Source organism: Alosa sapidissima, chromosome 6, assembly GCF_018492685.1.
Source record: "Alosa sapidissima isolate fAloSap1 chromosome 6, fAloSap1.pri, whole genome shotgun sequence".
NCBI lineage: Eukaryota > Metazoa > Chordata > Actinopteri > Clupeiformes > Clupeidae > Alosa > Alosa sapidissima.
The window spans coordinates 6,735,970-6,755,986 of NC_055962.1; the positions used below are offsets into that span (position 1 = coordinate 6,735,970).

At 42.3% G+C, this 20,017-nt stretch overlaps 1 protein-coding gene and 1 long non-coding RNA gene across 2 annotated transcripts; one reads left to right on the forward strand and one right to left on the reverse strand.

The window, feature by feature from the left end:
• The first annotated feature begins 523 nt into the window (after window positions 1-523).
• Window positions 524-16,331, forward strand: LOC121712312. Its single transcript, XR_006032583.1, has 3 exons — window positions 524-601; window positions 6,427-6,432; window positions 16,320-16,331. It is a non-coding gene; the product is annotated as an uncharacterized LOC121712312 (long non-coding RNA).
• On the reverse strand, window positions 904-19,258 carry slc22a16 (solute carrier family 22 member 16). The gene is made up of 9 exons (XM_042096451.1): window positions 18,942-19,258; window positions 17,480-17,959; window positions 14,254-14,371; window positions 13,824-14,138; window positions 12,883-13,141; window positions 11,527-11,654; window positions 2,600-2,709; window positions 2,252-2,351; window positions 904-1,530 (listed from the first exon to the last, which is right to left on the reverse strand). Exons 1-9 carry the CDS (start codon window positions 18,989-18,991, stop codon window positions 1,336-1,338), a joined length of 1,755 nt encoding a protein of 584 aa, XP_041952385.1. The 5' UTR covers window positions 18,992-19,258; the 3' UTR covers window positions 904-1,335.
• Window positions 19,259-20,017: the final 759 nt, after the last annotated feature.

The window sequence follows — 20,017 nt, forward strand, 5'->3', positions numbered from 1 at the left end:
TAACGGAGATCCAGATCATCTGCCTAATTAATTTCTTTGCGCAACAGGCCACATTCTACGTTCATTTCAGCGAGATGAGTGAAATAAATGTTTTTTTTAAGCTGCCATCGCCATAGGCTACTATTTGCTACGATATTCACCTGTTAGAAATAGAACAAGTTGCTATTTCCTTTTTTCGTGCAGTGGATTAGGCTATCAAATCACTCGTTTGAACAGTAACAGTAATCCACTTCATTCGTGGTTTTAAATAGTTGTTTCTGGCCTACCCACCCACGAGAGGTTCAGTTTGTCAGTTTCACTTGCGCAGACACGTAGGCCTACATTGAAACTATACATGGACACTCTACTAGGCAATTTAATGTTATGCTTCTATATTGTATGACACCAAAATTAAGAAGTAGGCTATGCTATAACTTGATCGGGAAAACTTTTAGTTTATTTTTCTTTCATCCGATTACTTGGAGGTTGGAATAGCCTGCTACAAATTAACAGACAGAAGCACGGCAGGGCACGCCCCAAATGAAAATGAATGAATGGAACGCTTCTCGCGTCAGTCAGGAAAAACACTGTCCAAGTCACAGTGATCAGCTATCCAGCAGCAGTGTGTGATGTTTAGCCTAGGCTGAGTGTAACCTTAGGTAATGTCATGTCATGTATGAGATATTAAAATCATATAGCAAATTATAGCCTAATGACATATTACAAAAAAAGGTTGAGTCCTCGACGAGTCATCGCGAGTGCGAATGCACGAGTCCGAGTCCAAGTTCGAGTCATTCAGTGCTCAAGTCCAAGTTCAGTCACAAGTCTCTACATTTAGCTAATGACTCGGACTCGAGTTCGAGTCTCGGACTCGAGTACTACAACACTGGTGATGAGAACATTTAACACTACTTTAAAACAATAAAACACAACACATTTCCAAGCATTCTCATCTCAGCATCTCCTCGTACACATACACACCACCACAATGGATCAAACTACGTCAGTTTTTTTCAAACACACACACACACACACACCCACACACATGCACATCTCCTTCATAATACAATGAATACACCAGCATGAAACAGCATTAAAGTAAATATATAGTGTATACTCCTGCACATCTGCATATGATGGTTCGGTCTATATGTTCAGATTTTTGAATTAAAGTAATACTGCAAATGTCCTTTTGGACATTTGCAAGCTCGGCACTCTGGTATTTTCTTGTCCATTGTTTTTCATTTGGTTTTCGGTGTGTATCTGTGTGTGTGTGTGTGTGTGTGTGTGTGTGTGTGTGACACACTCTTTCCCCTCTCTCACACACACTCTCTCCCTCTTGGTTCATCCCTGTGTTCAAGCCTTGCACATGGGCTGATTAAGCTCCAGGCACTCGTTGCTGGCAGGGTTGCCCGTCTTGGCTGTCCCCTTGCTGGGCTTAGTGCCCAGGGCCTCGGCCTCCTCCAGTGTGGAGGTGAGCGGCTGGCCCAGCGTCTCTGGTAGGAACATGGTGAGCACGCCGATAATGAAGGCCAGGACTCCCACGATGAGCTGGAGGGAAAGAGGAAGGGGATAATATATTAGTCAAACTGTATTATACAAAATGTCTGTCTATTAAACTCTCGTGAAATGTTCCATCCTCAATGTGTGTGAGACGCTCAGCGCTCCTGAGGATCCTCAATGTGTGTGAGACGCTCAGCGCTCCTGAGGATCCTCAATGTGTGTGAGACGCTCGATGCTCCTGAGGATCCTCAATGTGTGTGAGACGCTCAGCGCTCCTAAGGATCCTCAATGTGTGTGAGACGCTCGATGCTCCTGAGGATCCTCAATGTGTGTGAGACGCTCAGCGCTCCTGAGGATCCTCAATGTGTGTGAGACGCTCGATGCTCCTGAGGATCCTCAATGTGTGTGAGACGCTCAGTGCTCCTGAGGATTACTTTGTGGCATCTACAGCTCTGGAGACCACTGCACATTTTTCTGATGTCATCCTACTGTTGCTGAGTGACATTCAAATGAGTTGACGTCATATTCAAAATTAAGAGACCACTGCAAATTTGAATACTGTATGACCGCCAACTCATCCGAATGTCACTCAGCAACCATAGGATGACATCAGAAAAATGTGCAGTGGTCTCTTAATTTGTTTCCAGAGCTGTAGATCTAGGTGATGCACGCTAGCCCAGCTCCTTAACCACTACACTACCACAGCCCCACACCGCGCGCATGTGTGTGTGTGTGTGTGTGTGTGTGTGTCTGATGCTGGCTTTCTTACCTGTGGCATGTATATCCAGAAGTCGGCCAGGTACACACAGAATGGAGCGACAATACTGCCCACCCTACACATCATACTGCCACTGCCCACTGCCAGCGATCTGGACAGAAAGAGAGAGAGAGAGGGAGAGAGAGAGGGATATGTCGAGTTTTATTCTCAGTTTATTGTTCTTTGTGCTTTGTGCCATGTTTTTATACTACTCTACGGGACTGCAAATTGCCCCTCATGTGTTTTGAATTGAATTAAACTAAATTGAATTACAAGTGCACAAAGGTCAGCCTGGTCGAAGTTCAACACACTTGAACTCACACACACAGATGCACTCGCGCACCACACACACACAGGTACCTGATGACAGTGGGGTAGAGCTCACAGGTGTACAGGTAGATGAGGCCGAAGGCAATGGCCACAGCAAACTTGCCTGTCATGTTCAGCACAACAGCTAACACTGCAATGTCCTATATGACAAGAGACGGGGGGAGAGGGGGGGGGGGGGGTGACAAGGGGGTTGTTAGGGTCATAGTGCTGCCATCTTCCTGGAGAAAAGACACATACATCTGTATTGCTTTGCTATGCGGTACAACACTATTGCTTTGCTAATGCCTTTAAAAAAAACTCTATTGTCTTCCTAACACTGTGCTTGTGTCTCATGTAATTCAGTAGGAAATTCAATAGAACATTACAACTGAACAGAAACACTGAGACACAATGAGAGAGCAAGTCTTAAGTACAGATACTGCATCTGCAGATTACTAGATAAACACACAAGAACAATACTCATTTGACTAAACTGAAATTCTAATAGCGAAGTCATCCCCAAAGCATCCATCTTGGTGAGTCTCCAGTCATTCACCTCTATGCATTTCATGTGTGATGGTCAAGCAAACATTACAATATCTAAACATCTAAACTACATATAAAAAAGTAAGATTTTGGGGGCTTGTTTGAGCGACAGTACATGTGCCAAATTTCCCAACGTAACTGTCTCTACGGCAACACTGACAACAAACAAAAGGTTCAAAGATGAAATGTCAGCTATGCCTCTAACAACAAGGTGATTGGCTCTTTAAGAAAGGGCTGGACTTGTCAAAAAGACTAAATGTTTAGTCTGACAGGCTTTCACCAGTGGTCAGTCTGAGTCTCCTTTCCAGTGTCTCTGAATAAACAATATTTATGGGGGGAGTTGAACATAGCTAGACACATACATAGTTGAACATAGCTAGACACATACATAGTTGAACATAGCTTTTTCACACTGGCCAGACAGATCACTTGATCGTCCCTCAGCTTATTTTGAACTGAGGTGTTTGAGCCAGGAGGGAGTTTTTGGCGATGTTTACATGCCTCGTGCTTCATATTTTAGGCTACTTTAAACAGTCTCACATACTGATTCCATTCACTTGTATTCCTACACGGCTGCCAGGACTTAGCAGTGGACACAGACCTAAATCTGTGTCAAAATCAACTCTCTACACACTCACTCACTCACTCACACACAAACACACACACACACACACAAACACTCTCTCTCTCTTTCGTGTGAGTGTGTAAGCGCTTTCAGACATACGTGTAAGACCGGAGGTTCTGCCGATATATCTGAACGACATAACCGGTCATATGGAAGTCCGAATTTAGCCGGTTGTTGTAGTTAAAATTCACACCTAGTGAGAGGGCGTGTTGGTGACGTTTCTTTTGTGCGTCCATGTGGTTAGATCTGACTTAAATGCCAGTGTTATGATGGAGTGTCATAGTACTGTCCAGAAAATCTCCGACCTGGAAAGATGCAGACATCACGGAGCTACTGTCCATGAGGGCATACAACATTTTGATAGAACACATGAAGGAAATGGCACGTTGTAGCCTACAACTGCATGGCAAGGCCAAACGAATTCAAAAGACTGAATCATCATAAGCAGAAGGCGAAAAGGCAGTAGCCTACAGCGATGTCGTTGACGACAAAGACAGGAGTGTTTAATAAATTGTTAGCCAACACGGTTCTCTGTTCATTGATAGCCTAGGCAGAATTAGGCTACAGAAAAGAATACAGAATTGTTTTCTCTCCCGGCAGTAAAGACAGTAGATTCGTGTTTAAAATGTAAATGCAAACTAAAGGTATAGGCTTTCTATATGACCATCCAGAGGAGGCTGGTGATCTGTCAAGAATGATGAAGATCGTAAGATACAGATGGTTTTATTGTTGCTGTCATTATTACCACAAACACAAATTGACAACGAAACCATGACGATCGTGGGTTATATCTTGCCTGCTTCCCTGTCAGAACTCCGTGTAGCATGCATACTGGCAGTTTTCATAGACCATCACCAACTAGTTCGCACTTTGGATATATCGTTGGATTGTGAAAAGCCCAATTTCGAATAACTCCAGTACAACAGATGAGGTAGGATGCATCTTTTGCAATTAGAATTTTGTGTGGGTGAGACCTGTTGCCTATCAGTAGACATGTCATCTCGAGTTCCACGACAGCTTAGCTAGTGCCACCGAAATATGACACTGAAATCCTTTCACTATTGGAGTCGCTCAGATAGAAACAGCTGTGGTTAGGACACTTTTGCTGTGGAGTGGAGACACCATAAGTTAGGCTACTCAGAAATTGTTTGCCATTGTAGGTCATTGCAGCCTAATTAGCATATATTTTCAAGCCAAACATCTCTGGTGTGGTTTTGACAATCAGAAAAGCAATATACTGAAATAGTTTAATGATGTAAAGTCAAGTGCGCTTTTGGGTCTGGTGTGTGTGCGCAGTTTTTATTGATGAGTCGGAGTGGCAAGTGCTGCGCATAGTTGCAGTGGAATGTGGCTGTCCAGGGCATTATAAAACTTCTTGCTCTTAGGCCTACTCATACACCGCGCTGAAATGGCGTAGCTGTCTAAATTCAAATCATATCATGCTAGGGGAGAAATCGTCGGACATCCATTATTTTGTTATTCAGCACCCATGGTCAAAAATATGTTCCCGCGCGCCTGCATTAAGAGAGGATGCTTTTGGAAAAAAATAAACCATGAAAAAACGAACAACTTCACTGTTAGTATTTTGTTTGTTGCTTAAAAACGTTGTGATGGCCTTGAAGTCTTGAGTTAGCCTACTGAATTGGCTGGTAGCCTGCCATAAAGTTTGTGCATGCTCTCTCTCTCCAACGCAAACCAGATTCTGGTACATTACGTTGAAAACAGATAAATGTGTTTATTTGAAGCACACATACAAATACTGTATGTGCGCACTTACGTGACTAGCCTATATTCAAGTATTAGCCTACGCACAATAGATTTCTCTTCTTTAGCCTAAATAATGCATACTATACACTTTGTAAACAAACAGCAGCTGTGACAGGCAGCGGCCGCATATATTCTGCGTCATATCTCGCATCTTGTGAACTCTACAAGCCCCCACCCCTCACTCGACAACCACACGGAGATTCTGTAATGTGCGTGTATGTCGTTCACACATACGTCCGTATAAGGTCAGTATAAGGTCCGCAGGTTAGCATCATGTGTGTGTGTGTGTGTGAGTGAGAGACCTGCAACCCACAAACTGCTGGTCTCAATCAATCATGCACACAGGATATTTCTGAAACCAGCGAGTACACGTTGTTGTGTGTGTGTGTGTGTGTGTGTGTGTGTGTTTACTTTCTTTCTCACATCTTTCTTGCTTGTGCAAACGTTTTTGATCATGCACACTCCTGTGTATTAGTGACATACTCATGTCCTGTGTGAACTGAGGTCCTGTCCTGTGTATTAGTGACGTACTCTTGTTCTGTGTGAACTGAGGTCCTGTCCTGTGTATTAGTGACATACTCTTGTCCTGTGTGAACTGAGGTCCTGTCCTGTCCTGTGTATTAGTGACGTACTCTTGTTCTGTGTGAACTGAGGTCCTGTCCTGTGTATTAGTGACGTACTCTTGTATTGTCTTGAGGTTCTCTTCTCTCGTCCCTTTGCTCATCTGGTCTCTTATCTCATCTCTTTCTTAATTCCCCCTTTCTCTTAGACCACTTCTAATGGTGCTGCTCAAGCAAGGGCCCCACATCCTGTGTGTGTGTGTACACACACAGAAAAAAAAAGAGACACACGCACACACACCTCAGTGTTTCCCTGAACTTGTGTGAACTTCAGGAACAGCTGCCGTTCGTTCAGGTTTGATGTCAACAAATAATAGTAGGCTAACGTTGAAGGCGCAGTCAGAGATTCCACTGGAGATCACGCTTGTTTGTGTTTAAGTTTATTAGCAGACGCAATTTTGTGCAAATAAACGTAGCCTACATTATGTTAACCAAGGAACCAAATTAAACACGCCAGCGAGATAGCTCGCCCCTGCCTTCAGTAGCCTATTCCCAGATAAATCCACGCATTGCTTCGTTTTTGTTTGTGATACAGGCAATGCTTTCAAGTCCTGTGTTGCTAAAATACCTAGGCTGTGAAACTAAGGTCTAGCTAGCCTATTGGTGGGATACGCAACCATATACATCTGGAGATAGTTTGTAATTCCTGTAGAGCTCACCAAAATTATAGAAATGATACAAGACACTTATCTCCTATAATCCAAGATCGATTTTCTTCGAGTTTTTGAGCATTTATTTTACCAAATGACATGGAAAACATAATTCATTTCATCCACATATTCTTATGCACCATGCACAACAACGCTACTAAATTAGCTTAAAACCGTGAGAATCAAGCAAGCCCCACAGGCCGTCACGGCCTTAAAGTGACAGGCACTCAATTCGACTTGCATAGCACCAATACAGTGTAATGACATGAAAGAGAAGTCTATATAGTTTATACAGTGCTGTGCAAAAGTTAAGACACCCATGCTGAAATTGACTAAAGGGAGGAATAAAAAACATCTTTTGCCTTTTGTCTTAATGCCTTAATTAAAAAAAAAAAAATAGGACAATCAATTATTTTTGAATGTATCATGTATCGTAAATAATTCTAAATAGGTATAGTTTGTACAGTGGCCTACAGTGTACAGTTGTACAGTGGCTAATTACTAATAATATAAATGAAAAAGGTGAAAGAAAAACATGAATAATCCTGTTCAAGTACTGCAATAATCATGCTTTTTAAATGCTTATGTTGATGGTTATGTCATAATTTGTAACACTCAATCTGTCCATGTCTTTCACAAAATCCACCAGAAGTCACCATTTAAGGAGTCATTTTTTCAACATTTTTTTTTTTTTTTGGGGGGGGTGGGGGGGTTCCTACGATCAACAGCACTGCTGTTGGAAACATGTCTAGGGGAAATACTGCACCTGCACTTCCATAACTCATAGTGCTGCCATGACTCTAGATCTACTGCAGACTCTCAGTGACCTGAAAAGACTGCTGGCTGACACACACACACACACACACCATATGTTAAAACACTCTTCACCATACCTCTTCCCGTCAAGCCTCCAAAAATAAGCAACTCTACGATGAACTTAAAAGGGTGTAAGGTGTTTTGGGGCAACCGTGGCCTACTGGTTGGGGCTTCGGGTTTGTAACCAAAGGGTTGCCGGTTCGATCCCCGACCAGTAGGAAAAATGTGGGCGGGGGAAGTGGTTGAGCACTGCTCTCCCATGCCCTTGAGCAAGGCACCTAACCCCTCACTGCTCCCAGAACACCGCTGTAGCAGGCAGCTCACTGCGTCGGGATTAGTGTGTGCTTCACCTCACTGTGTGCTGAGTGTGTTTCACTAATTCACGGATTGGGATAAATGCAGAGACCAAATTTCCCTCAAAAGAGTATATATACTTATACTTAAAGTTCTTCTTGAGAACCTCTAGAAGAACTTCTAGTCGTACTATACGTATTCATATTTATTCCTCCGATAAAAATAAAACCTGCTTCACGAACTCTAGAAAATAAATTAAACACAGACTGGAATTCCTACTTGTTTTACAATGTTATAGTAAATCATTGTTATGGGTTGTTATTGTGAAACTACATTCCTGTGAGTCCTATTAAAGAACTGATGAAGGATTAGTACACTGAATGTCCACCTTTTAAATGAGCGTCCACCTTCTACTGCTTCTACTGGTATGAATGTGCACATACAAAAGTGTGTGTGAGAAAGAGATACAGCGAGAGAGTTGATAGAGTGATAGAGAGAGAGAGAGAGAGAGAGAGAGAGAGAGAGAGAGAGAGAGAGAGAGAGAGAGAGAGAGAGAGAGAGAGAGAGAGACCTGTAAAATCTGGGGACAGCCAGTCAGGAGCAGAAGTATTAGGGCCAACTTGAGTAGGACTGGGTTTGAGTGAGTGCACATGTGTGTTTGTTCTCAGAAATACAATGATATTTACACACACACACACACACAGAATAAGTAGGAGGGAGAGAAAGAGAAACGGAGTAGTGAGAGAGATAGAGATGAATGGGAGAAAGGGGGAGGGTAGGAGAAAGGAGAAAAGAGAGGGAGGCAGAGAGAGAGAGAAAGATGGAGAGCTGTAAGTATGTGTGTGGGGTACAAAGGTCATAAAATAGTTGCCCTAGTGCCCGAAAAAACTTTCCAACCAGTGTGCACACATACATACACATACACATGCATTCTTTCTCTCTCTCTCTCTCTCTCTCTCTCTCTCTCTCTCTCTCTCTCTCTCTCTCTGTCCACTGCGTGGACTGCCCATCCTCTCCCTAATGTATCTGTTGACATGGACAGGCCAGCTGTTCCTCTGTGCAAGAGGGTCTTGGAGGAGGAGGGTCAAGTTCCTGCCAATTGTCAACATTTGCCATCCTATGTCTGTGAGGCCAGGCCATGACTGTGTGTGTGTGTGTGTGTGTGTGTGTATGTGTGAGTTTACTCTGCTACAGGACCTGTTATAAATGCAAATACAGATTAAAACTGCTGTTATTGCATACAAAGTAAACTTTTTACAGTTTCTTTCTGAACTTTTAACTTCTCTCTTAAAATTAGATTGCAAAAATCCCAGCCTAACCCCCATTTACAGTGCTGTGATCACTAAATGGCAACCCCTGTATCATATCACATATTTATGATTTATATATATTATATATAATAAATATACACATATTTAGGGCAGCCGTGGCCCACTGGTTAGCACTCTGGACTTGTAACCGGAGGGTTGCCGGTTCGAGCCCCGACCATTGGGCAGCGGCTGAAGTGCCCTTGAGCAAGGCACCCAACCCCTCAACTTATCTTTTAATCTTTTATATCTAATATGGAGGCAATTGTCTTGATTTATGTCTTATTAGGCTGTTACACTTTGGTACTTGGATGTGGTACCTTGACAGCTATCATATGCTATGTCTTGTGGGTGAAAGTAATTTCTTGTTTATGTATGTGGACTATATGTGTGCGTGTGTATGTGCTTGCTGTATGTTCTTAAGGCTGCTGAAACAACTGAATTTCCTTCCTGTGGGATAATTAAAGTATATCTATCTATCTATCTATCTATCTAATGAACATAAAAATGTAAATGCACCAGAATTAGCCAAAATGGCTATTTTGCATCTGTTGTCCATGGGCCGATCTTAACTGGCCAGATGTGCCTAAAAAACTCTACACACATCATTGCAGACCTAAAAGATAAAATGACACTTTACACATAAGACGTACTATGAAAATATTACAAACAAATGAAAATAAGCTTAACCTATCATAATAAAATGAAGGAAATAAAAGAAAAAAGAGAGAGCATGGGGCAGGGATGGTAAGTGTGCAGTCGCCTCATAAAAATGACAAGCAGAGTCGTTAGCGGTGTGTTATTGTGTCTGTTTAGCCACTTCTTTAGATTGGATTTGAATGTAATACAGTATATTTTCATGTCTCTAATATAAGATGGTATTCTGTTACAGTCATGTGCAGCTCTAATAGAAAAAGCAGATTGGCCAAAACTACTTTTTCTCAGTTGAATTACAGTCTCCTCTAACTGCGCTACGTGTAGATCTGTAAGTGGGTGGATTTGTTTTTACAAACTGATTTAGAACTGGAGGAGCCAGTCCATTGATAATCTTATACACTAAACAGGAGTATGTATATTTCACCAGATTTTCCCAACTTAATATTTTATATTTAAAAATTGGATAGTGGTGATGATATCTGGGCTTTTTATCAAGGACTTTAAGTGTCTGTTTGTACAGCGACTGGATAGAGGTATAGGAAGTGGTACCTGTCTGAGACCAAGTTGTTAAACAATATGTTATGTGGGAGAAGATCATTGAGTGCATTTACATGATTGCAGCCTCAGTTGACATACAATTGCGGATGTGTCTGAAGTTTGCCAGATTGAACTTGACTCGTTGACAAATCTTTTTTATATGAGGTTTAAATGATAGCTGATTGTCAATAAGCACTCCAAGATACTTAAACTCTGAGACTACTTGCAGTCTCTCCCCTGCCACTAATACATCAGGTTCTGTAAAATGTTTTTTGACTTGCTAAAAAACATGCACACCGTTTTGGATACATTCAATTGTAAACCATTTTGGTTTAACCATGCAGTGATATGTTGCATCAAAGTTGTTAACTGATTTGCAGCCTAAACTGCACTGCTGCCGTGCACAAAGACCCAATATGGAGCCTTGTGGGACTCCTGTGAGTATGCCAAGAGATTGTGATTGATGGTTTTTCACTTGGACACACTCTGACCTATTTGATAAGTATGATTCAATCCAATTAATTGTGCAGGAGGGAAAATTAAAAGTTGATCATTTGGATAAAAGCACCCCATGATTGATGGTATCAAATGCCAAATGCCATATAGTATGGCATAGTTCTTAGAGATGTCACAGGGGTGGATGGATGTGTGTTACATGCTATATATGTTTTATAAAAGTTGTTGTGCTATGGAACATGATGAAAGATGTGTGGAAATGATTATCGCTATGGGACAATAAAGACTCTTATCTATGACATGCACCGAACCAGGCAGCTTGAACACTCCCAGCCACTACATAGCCTGAGTAATCTCAATCACAGAGCCACAGAACTATACACACACACACACACACACACGCACACACCCACTCACACACACGCACATACACACACCCTACACAGCCTGAGTAGTCTAAATCACAGAGCCACAGAACCACACACACACACACACACACCCACACCCCCTACATGGCCTGGGTCTCAGATCACACCTCTACATCAGACATCGCTGCTTCTAATAGCTTGTGCGCCTCTCTCTCTCTCTCTCTCCCTCATACTGTATGCCATTCAAATCCAACACACACACACACACACACACACACAGGCATGAAACATATACATACACACACACACACACACACACACACACACACACTTACATTTGGCACGACGATGACGATCATGCAGGCCACTCCACTGAGCAGAAGCGCTGGAGCACAAGTCTTCTTCCTGCCCACCCGATCCATCAAAAAACAGCCAATCAGGTAAGAGGGAATCTCCACCAAACCTGCCCACAACCAATCACAAAAACGGTTAGGGCCAATAACCAAATACTATGCTGACAATACTGACTATAGCCAAAGACAACTGGAGGGATACAGTGATAATCTAATTATAAAAAGACTTACATAACATCATTTTATTATCCAAGGATTTCATGTTTCATATTTATTTATGCTTTTTTGTCTTCTTTGCTGACTTCCTTCGGTTTTCAGTGGTTTTAGGAGTCTGACATGCAAATGGTGTATCTGTAAAGCCTTCTGATAGCTCACTGCCTGCATCGCTCAGGTGCACTCCAGGAGATTTACACACACCTGACCTTTGTCATCAATAAACACACATGCGTTTTTTCATAAGGCGAACTCTGATCATCATAACACTTTTCAATTGCCAGGCTGGATGTGTATCAAAACTATGTCTCATATCTTTCCATGAGTAATATATCTGACAGGAGCAATTCAGTCCAGACTAGAATTGTGTTTCATTATAGGGTATAAAAGGAGAGGAAAGGGTCATCCCTTAGGAAAACGGCAATTAAATGATATTGCTGTACATGCAAATGTACTACTTCTCTATAACATTTGGTACATGTCGTACATTTGGTTAAAGGCAATCTGTTTATGTAATTGCTTATATGCCACATACTTCTTGGAAGGCTTTTCAGCCTGCATAAATATTTCCGTTTGACTATCACCTGCGGTGTTTTAGCGTACCTGTTTATACGAACCCGGTTGGGTTACACCTAGTGAATGAGCATGTTAAAATGCTGAAGGATTTATGCGGATCTAAATTGAATAAAGAGTTGCACTGTTGGGCCTAAACAAGACGTTTAGTGTCTTAGTGAACATGTAAGGAGCAGAATAGAACAGAAGATGCCGTTGCTGATGCTCAACTGGAAACAAATGTGCTGCTGAAACAGCCCTCTGTGGCATATAGTCCTTTGTGAATAAATCTACAGTAGTGTGAAAATGGGCATCTCTAACCAAGAGACTGTAACGTGGGATAACCTGGAAATGTCTGCACATTCCCTTCATAAAAATCATCACACACACACACACACACACACAGTAAACCAAATATATTTGGGACTTTTGTCACTGTTTCCTGATGGTTTTCTTCAAACAACTAATTGATAAATCAAGAAATGAATCAACTATAAAAATGATTGTTAGTTGCATCTCTAATTCACACACACATATACACACACACGCACACACACACTCTCACACACTGACCTACGAGGAAGAGGTTGACATATTGGTTGCCCCCGAGGTTGACTGACCCCAGGCTGAAGACGTAGTAGCCAAGGCTGCCGATAAACCAGATGGACCAGCAGATGACCGTGCGAATGGCCATCCTGCAGCTGCCAAACAGGTCCAAGATGCTGATCTTGTGCTCGGACTCGCCAGAGTGGGCAGCGGGGCCAGAGGCCTCAGCCACTTTCTCATCAATCGCAGCTCCCTCGGCGGCGTTTGAATCCAGCAGGTCAGACACCTGCCGACGGGTAAGAGGAGGAGAAAGACATCATTGTTATTATCATCATCACTCTAATCATCATCATCACTCTAATCATAATCATCATCATCATCACTCTAATCATAATCATCATTATCATCATCATCATCACCATCATTCTAATCATATTCATCATCATCATTCTAATCATAATCATCATCATCATCATCATCACTCTAATCATAAGCATCATCATCATCATCACTCTAATTATCATCAGCATCATCATCATCAATCTAATCATTATCATCATCGTCATCACCACTACCATCATCATCACTCTAATCATCCTCACCATCACCACTCTAATCAACATCATCATCACTCTAATCAACATCACCACTCTAATCAACATCATCATCACTCTAATCAACATCATCACCACTCTAATCAACATCATCAGAATCATCACTCTGATCATCATCATCATCACCACTCTAATCAACATCATCAGAATCATCACTCTGATCATCATCATCATCACCACTCTAATCAACATCATCAGTCATTATCATCATCATCACCACTCTAATCAACATCATCAGTCATTATCATCATCATCACTCTAATCATCATAATCATCTTCATCATCACTCTAATGAACATCATGAACACCCTCTTCTCACTAGAGTGCACACACACACACACCACATGCACGTACCTGTAGCGTTGCGGGCAGGCCGTTGAAGCGGGCAATGGTGTCCAGGAGCTGCTGGGCCTCCTGATGCCGTCCCTTGGCCACCAGGTAGAAGGGCGTCTCGGGGAAGCTCCAGCAGAAGAGGAGAAAGGGCGCGGTGCTGAGCGTCAGGATGATCTGGTAGATCCACCACACGCGCACCAGGTAGCCCACCAGCGCCACCACCATGATGCCCACCGCGAAGGCCGCGTGCACGTGCAGCGACGTCCACGTGCGCACCTTGCTGCCCGTGAACTCGGTCACGTACACAAACACCACCACCAGGTAACCGCTGGACACCTGCGACACACACACACACACACACACACACAGACGGTTTTCAAAAGCCAGTGTGTGTGTGTGTGTGTGTGTCTGTATCCTGTCAAACTCCTGAGCTAGTTCATAACACACTCACCATGGCAAGCAGGAATCGCATCGTCACAAAGAGGTAGTAGTTTCCTGAGAAGGCCACCGCCACTCCAAACATAAACTGGCACAGGCTGGTGGCCATCAGAATGGGCTTCCTCCCAACCCTATAGGAGAGACCATCGGTCAGTAAGGCTTCTAAAACACAGACACACACACTCACCTCCAGGCCTTTCCATAACACTTGGAACACTAATAGACCTACTTTAGACTATGCCCAAATTGATTTTTATTTAAAACTAAACTGTCGGTCATTAAGTAAACACAATGATTGTGTTTCACACACACACACCTTCCAGCCCTATAGGGAAAAGATACGGACAGTAAAGATGAAATGACACACACACACACAATCACAGCCACACATACACTCTGTCAGAGACACACATACACACTGATGCACAAACACAACTGACCCACTTACATCACACACACATACTCTCACTGACAACCTCCACTCACCATTTACACACACACAAATGTGAAGAAAAACACACATACACTGAGATTACGCAAGACAGCAGCTATGTGAAGTAAGAGCAGCATTCGCTTTATTTATAGATTGAGGAATTCTGGATGAGGCATTTTGGAGATGGAGACCCACCCCCCCCCCCCCCCCCTCCACACACACACACACACATTCCATACCATACTACGTCTTAACCTCTCTCTCTCTCTCTCTCACTCTCTCTCTCACTCTCTGTGTGCATGTGTGTGTTTGTGAGTGTCAAACCCTAGCTTGTGTCTTGCATAGATTATGAATTGGCCCTGAGAGGGGCAAAAGGTCAGATGTGTTCTATATGATCAAGGAAGAACTGATCACATCACCCATACACACATCCACTTAAAGAATGTATTTATTCTGTTGTATAAGTTCACTACTTTTTTGTTATGTACTAGGAATCTCCTCTATGCTTTGTTAAGACAAGTACTTATTTGTCAAAGCCAGATAAGCACTTGTCAAAATCACCACGATTTTCCTATGCCGGAAAAGTATTTGTCAACAGAAGATAAATAGGCATTTCCCAAAGCCAGATAAGTATTTGTCAATGCAAAACAACTATGCATTTCCCAATGCCAGGAAACCATTTGTCAATAATACAACTACGCATATCCCAATGCCAGATAAGTATTTATCAATTCAAAATAAGCAAGCCTGTAGCCACACACTTAAAGGTGCTATAAGCGATGCAGGGTAATGTCACTTCTGTTGACATTCAAACAAAACAGAGAGCTAGCTCGCTACTCCCTCCCCTTCCCTCCCATGCAATTGAAACTCTCCCAAACGCGCATCTTGTCAGTAATGACCTTAAAAACATTGCATCTTGACCATAAAAACATAACAGTTTGTTATGTTTTTATGGTCAAGGTTTGCCCAAGTTGTTTTGTGGCCGTTTTTGGAGCCTAGGCTGTCCAAGGAGACCGTGTTTATTTACATTGTATCCGGGGCACAGGAATGTGAATCTGCATGTGAAAAACAATGTTTTAGCTTAGAACCCGTGTTACATCGCTTATAGCACCTTTGGAAGGGCATGTGGCACAGCATGCCTTTTTTTCAGCAGACTAATGAGAGACACACACATACTCCCCCATATTGATTGTTACCATGGATACTTTACAGTGCAAACACACATCTGTGTTAAGCACACATGACCTGAATCTGCTCCACTCCGCACACGTTGACCGTCAAGTCCATACTGACCAGTGTCTGGGAGACCCACAAAAAGGGAGTACCGTCTCTGAGTTGCCATTTTGCATTCTTACAGCTCAACTGATCCATGGTCCTCTCAGGATATTATGTACACTATCTAGTGTCTTTGCAGCTCAAATGGTCCATGGTCCTCTCAGGATATTATGTACAATATCTAGTGTCCTTACCGCTCAACTGATCCATGGATCCTCAGACAGCCATCCGCACTCTTGCTCAGCTGGTCCGTGAGCTCATACTGTAGGCTCATGTACACTATCTAGTGTCCTTACAGCTCAACTTCTCCAAGGACTCTTAGGCAGGGATCACATTGACCAGCGCCAGGTGCCAGTTGTCCTATGGTTCAGCAGCAGAACAGTTGGAGTGGCTGCGTAATGTTGGTGTTAAACAATTTGAGCGATGAACTTGGTTCAACTTTCAGTTGTCAGTCGTCAGTCACTCATCAATTGTCAGTTTCGGCAACAGAACGTAGACCGTTTGTGCAACAAGATGAGATTTTTTATTTGGTCTGAGTGTTGCATTATGCTTCCAATGGGATCCCCACCTTAGGCTATCATGCACACTACTCAATGTGTCTAGGGCCCCTTAGACACTCTCACGTACAGTACACTCTCTTAAAGGAATTATCCGGAGTAAAATGCACTTTATGGATGATTGGGAGTACATACTGTACGTGGAGTTGACATCAAAATCATGTCATTCGGATGTGTTTTGAGAAAGTTCGATTTTACCATTTTTAGTCAAAACTCGTTAGCGTGGAAGTGAGAAGGGCATATTATTTCACCGCTACAAAACGCTATTTTTATACCTCTTCTACAGTTCCAAACAACATTACACTTACGTGGTAGTGAGTAGAGGGTCCCTAGTCAAGTCAAGTCAAGTCAAGTTTATTTATATTACTTATATAATTTATTTCACATACAAGGCCTGAAATGCCTTGTATGTGAAAAAAAAAAACTTCTTCCCAAAGAACATTTGAATTTATTTCCTCAGCATATTAGGTCATATCATAGATTATTATGCCAATTATTTGAACAGTGAAAATAATAATAAAAGAGTTTTTGAACTTTAATGTCACTAATGCTGATTATTCAATGATTCATTTGAATTTAAATATTTAAAATACTTTCACAGCAAAAATTTAAATTAATATATATATTAATTAATCACAGAGTATGTAATTAATTAGATTTTTTTTTTTTAATCGACTGACAGCCCTAGTAAATTGATCTAAAGTGCATTTTACTCCGGATAATTCCTTTAAGGTGTGTTCCTACTGTAGGTCATATGTTCCATGCTGATATTTAGTGAAAATTGATGACAATGAATGAGAATGAGATCCATAATACTACATGCAATATATTGATATGATGAATGAATTGTACACAATTACATCAAGGATTAAAGGCTCTTACAGTAGCTCTCTCTCTCACTAGCACACGTGCAAGCAAGCAAGCAAACACACACACACACACACACACACACACACACAAACAGCGTGCCTTACCTGTCAGCAACGTCTCCGAAGAGGAGCGCGCCAATAAGGACGCCTAACATGAAGGTGGGTTGCGTGAGTTTGGCGAGCCACGCGTTTTCACACACCAGGTCCCAGTCGGTCACGATGCTCTGATGCACCTCGCTCAAGTCGTAAACGAATCCACCTGGGCATGTTGCCTCCACGTTCTTTGTGCCATTGAAAACGTATCGAAGATCGTCTCCTGGGTCCAACCGGAGCGCGCGCTGACACTGGCTCAGCTCCCATTGCTGACCTGCCGCCGTCTGGACGACCACGGGCCCTTTACCGGGAGAATACAAGGACCAGATGTCCTGAAGCGATGCCGCCGTGTGGTTGACGAACAGAACATCAGTGATGTTCTCTACGCCACAGAGGAACTTTGGCGTCTCGACCAAAAACACAGAGGCGAGATAATGAATCCCACATGATATGGCTTGGAATACGGCTGCGAAATACAGACATGCTTGGTACCTGTGAGGAAGGATGAATAATGTTTACCTCGTGGTTAATATAGATACTCAGGTCAATAACAAGCCAGACCAGAACTTGAAATGATTAAACGCAGATTTGTACGGAACCCTGGAGGGGTCATTGCGAGATATTTTGGTATATATCCAGATAGCGTGCACTCATTTTACTAAATTGTCTCATTTTACTCAATCTTGCGCACGTTCTTACTAAGTAGTGTGCTCATTTTAATAAATTGTGCTCTCATTTTAATAGTTGTAAATTGAGCGCACGATGCAGAGACCAAATTTCCCTCACGGGATCATATACTTACTTATACTTATACTAGTTAAATGAGCACACAATATACTAAATTGTGCACACAATAGAGTAAAATGAGACCGCAATTTAGTAAACTGACTTCACATTTTACTAAAATGAGCGCACATTCTCTCGATACACAAATAAATATTGCAATGACATCTCCTGGGCTCCGTAGATTTGAAACAAGACGAGTAGATGGGAAACAAGGAATAGTAGCCTAAGCCAGAACCGTTACATGACACAGAAGGAAGGACCGTTTTAAACACCGTTATGACTGGGTCAGCGTGTGCTCTACAAACTATTTTAATGTGATTTCCTTGGCCTATATGACGCAATGCTGAAAGCGCGTACGAGTCTACTTGCAGCGCATGGACTGACCAACTTATGCTCGACATCTGGCAACAGAATGACATATAACCGCTGTGATATTATCAGAAAACTGGCTCTTAACTGAAATGCCACTTTTGGTAACACACGACTGTAACTTTACTGGTGAGTTAAATATGATATATAAAATATGATAATTACTTCAAAACAAATTGCACATCACACAAATCCGTATGACATGCAAACGTTGCAAATATGTGCCAACTAGCATGAATTCATCAATAGATTATATTTGATTTAGTAGATTAAACACACTTTTTCTACGCAGTGTTAGAACTTAGTCTAAAGGTCTTACCGTTTGAAGTGTCCAAGCTCGTCGAATAATCTCTCTACGCCGATGGTCATAATGAATCTTTAGCTGGGTCAGTTTTGGGTCCCGCGTTACCGCTATCCAGGGGGTTTGCCCTCTGACGACTGGCTCCTCACAATTTGTAAAGGTCTCTTATCAGAGATTCTGTCGAAACAGGGGCGGTTACGCCGGGAAAATTTCCACTTCTAACATCCAACAGAAAAACAACTCGGCGAAATCATGGTCAGGTTTGGAGAGCGCCACAGTCCTTTCTTTCTCTGAAACTTTCGTAAAAGGTGAAAGGAAACTGCCATCTCAGGAAAAACGCGCACACACTTAGGCACATTGCGTCACAACATGACGCTTATTGAGATTTCAAGATATCCATTCAACCCATCTCCGCCACATGTTGGCATTGCAGGATTTTACATGAATTATATTTGAACCCGCAATTTTAAGTATTTCAATCATTAAGATTGTATAACTCCTTACTGGAGGATGTTTGCACTCTCGTGACCCAAGTAGAGGTAGGGTGCTCTACATGTTTGATGTGAAAATAAGCGTAAAGTCCTGGTTAGACAAGAACTACAGGTAACCAGGACTATGTAATTTTGCCTGGGCCTGAATCCCAAACTCGTGTGGCTCTGCTCTATGCTAGACTTGTACTTCCTAGTATAATTAAATAAAGAAAGAAATGGGAGACGAGCACCGTAAGTTCACACACGTTCATAACTTCTTTATCTCTCAGAATTCACTCTAAATCACATTACATGGTATCAGTATCATCTAGGTAAGTGCGCCCTCTTCTGGCATGGTGGAATAGCAGGAACAGCACATAATATGACTGAATACACAACACTCTGGCTCGTTCAAAATTAACATTACACTCATAAACTGGCTGGGGGGGGGGGGGGGCGTTACTGAGTCTTCAGTAACGGGGGTAATATTGATCTGTTATACCTATTATCCAGACATCTGCATGAAAGCATTAAACTCACAAGGGAAATGACATGGCCATAGGTTAACTGACACAAGTGCAATATAGTGAATTAAGAATGACAGATTACAGCCTGCTAAGTGCA

Excerpts from the sequence above, each read along its gene's own strand:
- slc22a16 (XM_042096451.1), bottom strand. The coding sequence starts at position 18,991 with ATGACCATCGGCGTAGAGAGATTATTCGACGAGCTTGGACACTTCAAA. Across the intron at positions 17,960-18,941 it reads GAGCTTGGACACTTCAAACG|GTACCAAGCATGTCTGTATT; the intron begins GTAAGACCTTTA and ends CCTTCCTCACAG. Across the intron at positions 2,710-11,526 it reads TCGTCATCGTCGTGCCAAAT|GACATTGCAGTGTTAGCTGT; the intron begins GTAAGTGTGTGT and ends CTTGTCATATAG.